Raw genomic sequence first — 8,639 nt, 5'->3', positions numbered from 1 at the left:
TTTGTGGGGGGGGGGGGGGGGAAAAAAGAAGCAAATTTTCTCACTTTTTTAACCCTCATAAAGTGGACGGATTGTGAGGGGAGGGGTTGGATTTTAAGTGAATTGCTCCCTTGTCTTCCTATTTTCTACTATAAACAAATACAAAGTAGTTCCAGCACTCTCCCTCCCTCTCTATTCCCTAGTTGTCTATCCAAACACAATTAATTACATTACACTCACCTCCTCTCCGTTCCCTCCCCTTGGGTCTACTTCAATCATCCCCCTCCCCTACCCTTTTCTCTATCCAAACCGACCACTATCCTTTAATACGCTTTGCTATGCAGTCCATGCGTCTTTAGCAAAAGAACATAATACAAACATTGGAGCATAATGGAACGAGCTCAGGGCTATAAAGGGCAGTGATCATAAGGCAAACAGTGTCTAAGTTAACAGTTCACAATCACAAATTCCAGCTAACTTATGAACTCCCTCCATCATATGCAAAAATCAAAATGACAGCCCAGAAAACTGAAAAGTCTCTTCCTATTCACAGTAAAAAACCAGAGAATGTCTCTCTTGAAAACGTCTCTTTGAAAATACATGATATGATAATCCTGATCTGGCCAGAGATTAAATTTCTAATTCAGATATAAGTCCTCACTCAGATCTCACTCAGGTTACTGAATTCTGATTCAGATTCTGGTCCACCTTAATTTCATAGGGTCAAATTGGGGTCTAACATGGATCCTACCAACCAGTTTACACTCCAAACAGATATTAGTCAGAAAAAAAGTGGAAGAGGAAAGTCAGTTCAATTCATTGCACTAGGGAATAAAAAAGAAAGAAACAAATTCAACAAACCTGCTCAAACTCAAGTACTCTTTCTCTGACATTCACATGAACTACAGGGTAACCTTTCTGCTTAGTCCATGAATCCATCAATGTCTTCACAGGTTCACCTGATTCTTCTTCAAGTACAGTCCACAAGTCTTCAGTCTTTGCATTCGAGCACGCAAATCTTTTTATATAAGAAGCCAGGGATCTCTGCAAATAAATGCATATATTACTCTGCCTAAAATGATTGTATGAATTTGCAAAATCTTGCCTAAACTTAGAAGAAGCGTCAGAAATTTTTTACAAGTTGAGTATTCCATCTTAATATAAAGTGGTACAAGCACTTCTGACTGACAGAAAAAAGATTCAATAGGATACTTACAGGAAGCAAGTATCAGAATGGACAACCCCGCTCATAATAAGTAAACTCTTTTTGCACCACTCACATAAATTTGACCAATAACCAAGTAGTTCAAAAACAAAACGGAAACATATAAAACATATGCTGAACTGAAACATATTATCAACATTTAGATAATATTGCAAGAGGACAGTCACAAGCAAAAACATAGTGCAAAACTTGCAACCCATCTACTAACCTGGAAACATGCAGCACCAAGGTAGTTTTGCAACATACGAATGATAGATGCTCCTTTTCTGTAGCTTATCGCATCAAAGATTTCATCAATCTCACTTGCATGGTTTATATCAACCTAAAAAGATGCACCATGCTTAATATATAAATTAACATAATTTAATTTTTATTAACTAAGGGCAACAATGTAGGCATTGTCATGAAGCTGATTGCTAATGAACTTAAAGTGCAGGCAATCATTAATAATGATAGACCCTTGCTGTAAGGGAAAAAAACTCATGACGGACAACTGAAGACATGAAATTAGAATCACAAATAATGTGAGCATTCGAGTTAAGTTCTAGGAATAAGTTTTTATTATAGACGATCCTTTAGTTTCCCAGTAAAAAAACAATTAATTCATTCTCAAAATTAACTACCGTTCTACAATTATCAGTTAGAATTTATAGAGATTAGAAAAACAGGGGTTGAGGTGCCTAAGCAATGTGAACTCATTTGCTTAATGAATTAAGGAACATGTACAAAATTACAGAGACTAAGATAAAGAAAGTGCCTAATGGAGGAAGAAGACTCAGATTTGCATGACCAAAAGACAAATACAATCTTATACAAACTATCATAGGATGAAACCAGTATTAATGGTCATATTGTTGTTTTTACGGACATGTAATACATACTATCTAACATGAGAATCATTAACGGAGATATATATTGTTGCTACTACTGTAGGCTTACATTTGACACAAGCTCCTCAACTCTTGCATAGTCATCAATTAACTTACTTGACACACTTAAAGGAGGTCACATGTCCTATGCAGTTCTCCGCAAAAGGAAAAGAATTTAACTTTTCTTTTGCTTCTTTGCAGAGGATCATTAAAGGAGATATACAATGTTTACTACTACTGTAGGGTTACGTTTGACACATGCTCTTCAACTTTGCAATGGCAATCAATTAACTTACTAGGCATAGAGCCCAGACTTACATGTCCTGTGCAGTCTGCAAAAAGGAAAGAAAAAGAATAGAACTTTTCTTTTACTTTCTGAGACAGCATTTTTTTTACCTCGATAGGATGTGACTCGGCAAGTGCATCCAGCCTTAGGCCTGTAGTATAATCATCTAGAAATTGTGTCCATATTTTCCACTCAGGGAATAAGGAATCTGCTGCCAGATAACTCACCTGTAGACATATGATTAAGAAAAGAAAAATATTGTATACAAGAACAATTTGGGATACTCAGATAAATGATAATAACATATCAGCATGATTACCCATGTTGCAAAACCCTCATTAAGCCATAAATGTGTCCACCATTCCATTGTCACAAGATTGCCAAACCATTGGTGTGCCAATTCATGTGCTACAACAATTGCCACCTGTAAGCACATACTTATCTAATTTTAGGCACATAGCTATATCTGATGATTAGACAAAACCAACACACAATTGCGATTATGGAAAACATCTCTCAAAACTTAAGCACTAGTAGAAATATGCGGATTATAGAATAATAGAACACAGATTACTAGTGACAAAAGGCAAATAGCAATTTAACATGCATTGTATCAAAATCCAAACCAAGCATTCAGAGATCATCTAACACAGATGAAAATCACCCTTTGTTTATTTGCTGCAGCTGAATGGCGATCATCATAGAGCAAAGCCGTTTCTCGATATGTGACCAAACCATAGTTCTCCATAGCACCAGCAGCAAAATCAGGAATAGCAACCATATCCAATTTCGGAAGTGAGTAAGGCACAGCAAAGTATCTAAATCACAATGAATAATAACATGAGATCTTCATAATTAAACCCTGATCCCTAAAGGAAATAATAACAAATAATAATAACTGCCAACTAATGAAATACATGACAATTTCAATTATTCAGAATGAAACAAATTTAATAACTTATAGTCATAGAAGTTGGAGATTATATTTAGACAGTGCTTCAACAAAAACAAACTAATTAAAAGCATTACTATAGAAATAAATTAGAAATTACGTTTTATATATGTCCAGTGTCTTCACAGCAACATCTAAAGCAAACTTTCCTTGGTTGGCCTTACCAACTTGACAATATACACGAATTTTGATCCCTACATAACGCCAATAAGTTATGAAAAAGAGAAAGATGCAAACATTAAAAAGGAACAGGTTTTACATAACTGCCGTACCATCAGGTGAAATTGCTTCTACATAATCAAATAAACCAACAACAACTGCCACCAAGTATGTTGACATAATTGGGGATTCCTGGAAAATGAAAGTCTTGACAATTCCATCACGCTTCTCTTCCACCACTGGCATGTTTGACAATGCTACAAGTTCAGATGGTACTTCCAACGTAATCTTGAAAGTTGACTGAATTAAAATAAAAATTAATATTAATATCCTATTGATGAAGATAAACAGATCATAATGTCTGAATATGCTTAAAATAAAAGAGAAATAAATATTATACTCAGTCATCAGTCAATAAGTAGCTATGTTATCAGTAGATAATTAGATATTTAATCATTTTACCAATATGTATATGGTCAGGTCTAAGACAAAAACAGTCATGTCTAGCTAGCTAACTAGACTCTCAAACACGGTGGATGGGTTTGGGATATCAGCCAATTGGGTACATCTTCAAGGAATTCCTATTCAAGTTCAGTATTTTTTTTTATATCACCAGCATCTTATATTCCTGGAAGAATCTGGATTTTTAAGGTTTCACTCCAAATGGTCAAGGACAGACTAGAATTACAAATCATGTTTCTTACCATGTCTGCAAGTTTTTACTTCCTTCTTGCAGCAACGTCATTCTGTTGTTGTTGTGGTGTGCTAGGCATTGTTTATAGTTAAACACAAAGTAAAGTCTGGTAAACATGATAGTGTTTATAGGTAAACACAAAACTTAAGTGTTACCTCCTGAACTACCCAATCCTTTGGATCATTACGCAAGCTAATCTGCGGTGGAGGTTCTTCAAGTGTAAATATTTCGCAATCCCAGATGCATTTTTATTTTTTCAGTGATGTTACGAATTAAAATGCATTATTTGTTATATTTCAGCTTCTCAAGGCGATGATCGAGTTTTAAGACGTCGCTGGCATAATGAGCCTCCTATCCCGAAGAGCACGGAGGTCCCTCCAGGTTACTACTCTCGGTCTCTATTTGGATTGTTTTAGTTTTCTATTATCTTACAAAAGATTATATATTTTCTTATATATGTTTGTTAATAAAGATTGTAATTTTGGTTATGTTTCAGGCTTTAGAGGTCGTGAAGGAGTTCCATAGCCACTGCATAAGCAACATGTGACCACTGAGGTCCCTCCAGGTTAAATACTCTTGTCCCTCTCTATGATCTCTATGGTTATAATATTTTTAAATTATGTATCTTACTAAAGGTTTTTTTGCTAATATATGTTTGTTACTAAAGATAGTAACTTTGGTTACGTTTTAGGCTCTGGAGGTTGTGATGGCATGCAGCATCCGCCGAGTTAGCAGCCTATGATCACTAAGGTCCCTCTAGGTTAGATACTCTCATCCCTCTATGATCTTTATGATTATAATATTTCTGAATTACATATTTTACTAAAGATTATATCTTTTCTTATATATGTTTGTTACTAAAGATTGTAACTTTGGTTATGTTTCAAGCTTTGGAGATTGTCATGGAATTCAGCAACAGCCAGCTAAGCAGCCTGTGACCACTGAGGTACCTCCAGTTAGATACTCTCATCCCTTTCTATGATCTCTATGGTTTTAATATTTTTGAATTATATATCTTACTAAAGATTATATCTTTTCTTATTGTAAATTTAATTATGTTTCAGGCTCTGAAGGTCATGATGAAGTTCAACAGCTGTCAGTTGAGCAGCCTGTGATTACTAAGGTCCCTCCAGATTAGATACACTCATTCCTCTCTATGATCTCTATGGTTATAATATTTTGAAATTATATATCTTACTAAAGACTATATCTTTTCTTATATATGTTTGTTATTAAAGATTGTAACTTCGGTTATGTCTCAGGCTGGTGGTCATGATGGAGTTTAGTAGCCGCCGGGTGAGCAGCCTGCGATGAATGAGGTTCCTACAAGTTAGATACTCTCATCCCTCTTTATAATCTGTGGTTTTAATATTTTGGAATTATATATCACACTAAAGATTATATCCTTTCTAATAATGTTTGTTACTAAATATTGTAACTTTTGGTTATGTTTCAGAATCTAGAGATCGTGATGGAGTTCAGCAGCCGGGTGAGCAACTTGTGATCAGTGATACATGTTAGTTACTCTCATCCCTCTCTATGATCTCTATGGAATATTTTTGAATTATATATCTCACTAAAGATTATATCTTTTCTTATATATGTTTGTTACTAAAGTTTTAGGCTCTAGAGATCGTGATGGAGTTCAGCAGCCACCAGGGTTATGTTTCAGGCTCTGGAGGTCATGATGGAGTTCAGCAGCCGCCGAGACAACTTAATGGCAAATTGAGATATCATCCTAACTTAACACTTCATATAGGAACAAAGTCACAGAAAAGTGTGACAACATGAGCACCCACGAGAGCCGTGACCCGTGTTGGACCAAATTTAATGCCACATACACTCAACCTTGAGCTCCAACCTATGTTAACAAAGTTTCAAAACAAATAGAAGATCCAACCAAAGGCCCATTGAACCAAAAACTCTGAAACTATCTTTAAGAATGATAAAGTTTAAGATAAACACAAACATAGAATTTTTATAAACATGATAGTGTTTAGAGACAATAAAAAACTAATGTGTTACCTCCTGCCATTAGGACTACTGAATTCTTCACAACTACCAGAATCTCATCTTATGTAATTGGAAAATATCAAAGAAGTGGGAGTAGTTTTTTTTAGTACATAAACTTTTTTAGATGTTTTGCTGATGGAGAGAAACAAAGACAAAATTATATATTTCAACAACCTTAATTTCTAGTGACTTTTTAACATCAAAACAGTTATAACTACATCATGACACCGTAACTCCCCCAGTAGTGCACTGCTAAGGATAACTATAGTATAGCTATCAATTACTTCTAACTACTATTTGACTGCCAATATATATATTACACACTCATTACTTTTCACAACTTATGTCCCATCCTATGCATTTGATTTTGTTCAACTAATTTCAAATCTTTTAGATTTCAAGGGGTCTTCCCTAATCTCGCCAACTAATAAAAAGAGTATAGAAATGGGAGGGTAGTAATCACAGTTCTTACTTAAAAAAAACTCTCCAAAATTCTTCTTTTACAATTTATAGGAATATAGGTTAACTAGATTTGCTTCCGAGTTTGGAAGTTAGATATGCGTATGTGATACCCCAAGATTAAGTCCCACGTCGAATATTGATTGAGTGATTGAATGGTTTAAATGATGGGTCTTTGAGATCCAAGTGTAAGACTAACTAGCCAATTTTAGCAGTGGTTTGAGCCAAACCATGTGTTGCACTCCATGGATCCCACTACATCGCCCCAACGGGCTCAAGGGACCAGGGTGTGACAGAGTATTCATCATATACATTGTTTCTTCTTCAAACTACAAAGCATGATAACTCATTTTCAATATGAAATATGAAAATCCGGTCAATAAATAAGAAGCTAGAGCAAAATATCTAACATGAAAGAACTATTTTGATTGATCTTCTGAATTGCCTAACCTTATTAGAAAATAAACAAATCCTACTCCCAGTCTGTATTCGCCAAATCACAAAAACACTGTGAAGAGAGGGAAAAAAACCTTAAAAGCCGGTTCATCCCAACACGGAAAGCATCGTCTAGCATCAGTAGGCTCGAATTGAGTAACGGCCATGTTCTTCTTTTCTCCATTATGCTCGTAAACACTGTAATCAAATACTAATATAAGAACTCCCAAGTAAACAACAAGCAACTGATTAAAAAAATTAAAAAAATACCTCCTATAAAACCCCTTCATCTGATCGTTTAGGGTTCCATCAAACCTAATCCCCAAAACTCCCTCTCCAAGTGGCAGAACCTCATCAAACCTCAACACCAAAATGTCATCTTTTTCCACGACAGCGATCTCCGAAGGCCGAAACTCCTTTGGAGAGCTCTGGCTCGTGAAAGAGATGGAATCGTTGTCGATGACGAGGTCGGCGGCGTTGAGGACGAAGAAGCGGGTGGCGGAGGCGACGTCGATGGTGATTCGTACGGATCCGGCGAACTTGCAGGCGATGAGATCGGGCTTGAGGAAGATTTCGTAGCGTTTCGGGGCCGCGAATCTGGGAAGGCGAGGTTGGGATCTGAACTGATCGATGCTCTGCTCGTTCGCCATTTTTTTTTTCGGTTCTTTTCTATCTCTTGTGGATCTATATATGCCCACCGATCTTAATTTTCTTAGGGGGTGTTTGTTTCAAATCCTATAATTTTTAGTATATGGATTTCGGATTTGAAGTGCAGTTATTTTGTTATGGGTTGAGATTTCTAAAATGTTATTTGTTTTATTAATAATTTAAGATTTAAAATACTATAATTTGTAATATTTTGTTTGCTTTAAGTTTAAATTGTAGCATTACCAAATATCAAAATTTTATAATATGATGAATATGCTATCTTGGTGAGGTTATCTCCCACAAAAAAACAAAATTAGGATTTGTCAAAGGGAAAAATGCTTCTAGCCCCCAAAAGCTAAGGAAACGTGCTTCCCACCCCCAAGACTTGGTCAATGGGTGTTTTACCCCTAAAAATAAAGATTCTGTTCTCTAAGCCCCAAAACACAAAACTCAATAGATTAAAATATGGGAAGACCATAATACCCTTCTCTCTCTTTCTTTCTTTTTTTATTAAAATATGATAAGGATTATTTTATTATTTTTATTTTCTCTCTCTCTTTATCATAATGTACTACGATGATAGTTGAAATGATTGATGATGATTATTTTATTATTTTTGTTTTTTATTATTTTTGTTGTTTGTATTGGGAGATTATTAAAGTTATGGGTTAATTATTAATGCTACGAGTTATTGTTAATGTTACGGGTCAATTGTTAACGTTATGAATTCTCTCTCTCTCTCTCTCTCTCTCTCTCTCTATATATATATATATATATATATATATTTGTATTGGGAGATTATTAAAGTTATGGGTTAATTATTAATGCTACGAGTTATTGTTAATGTTACGGGTCAATTGTTAACGTTATGAATTCTCTCTCTCTCTCTCTCTCTCTCTCTCTATATATATATATATATA

The 8,639-nt window shown here is 35.2% G+C and overlaps 1 protein-coding gene across 1 annotated transcript in view; it reads right to left on the bottom strand.

The window, feature by feature from the left end:
* LOC109827863 (aminopeptidase M1-like) overlaps positions 1-7,786 on the bottom strand; it is a 13,628-nt gene extending 5,842 nt beyond the window's left edge. Inside the window, exons 1-9 of the mRNA XM_020394885.1 lie at positions 7,342-7,786; positions 7,167-7,269; positions 3,584-3,770; positions 3,412-3,505; positions 3,024-3,177; positions 2,679-2,783; positions 2,470-2,586; positions 1,413-1,526; positions 841-1,023 (exon numbers count right to left, since the gene is read on the bottom strand). Of these exons, the coding sequence (XP_020250474.1) occupies positions 841-1,023; positions 1,413-1,526; positions 2,470-2,586; positions 2,679-2,783; positions 3,024-3,177; positions 3,412-3,505; positions 3,584-3,770; positions 7,167-7,269; positions 7,342-7,721 (1,437 nt within the window). The 5' untranslated portion in view covers positions 7,722-7,786. The remainder of the gene's footprint in view (positions 1-840; positions 1,024-1,412; positions 1,527-2,469; positions 2,587-2,678; positions 2,784-3,023; positions 3,178-3,411; positions 3,506-3,583; positions 3,771-7,166; positions 7,270-7,341) is intronic.

This window comes from Asparagus officinalis, chromosome 1, assembly GCF_001876935.1.
Source record: "Asparagus officinalis chromosome 1, Aspof.V1, whole genome shotgun sequence".
Taxonomy (NCBI): Eukaryota; Viridiplantae; Streptophyta; class Magnoliopsida; order Asparagales; family Asparagaceae; genus Asparagus; species Asparagus officinalis.
Note: the sequence above shows the minus strand (reverse complement) of the source record. Positions and strands in the feature narration are given on the sequence as shown.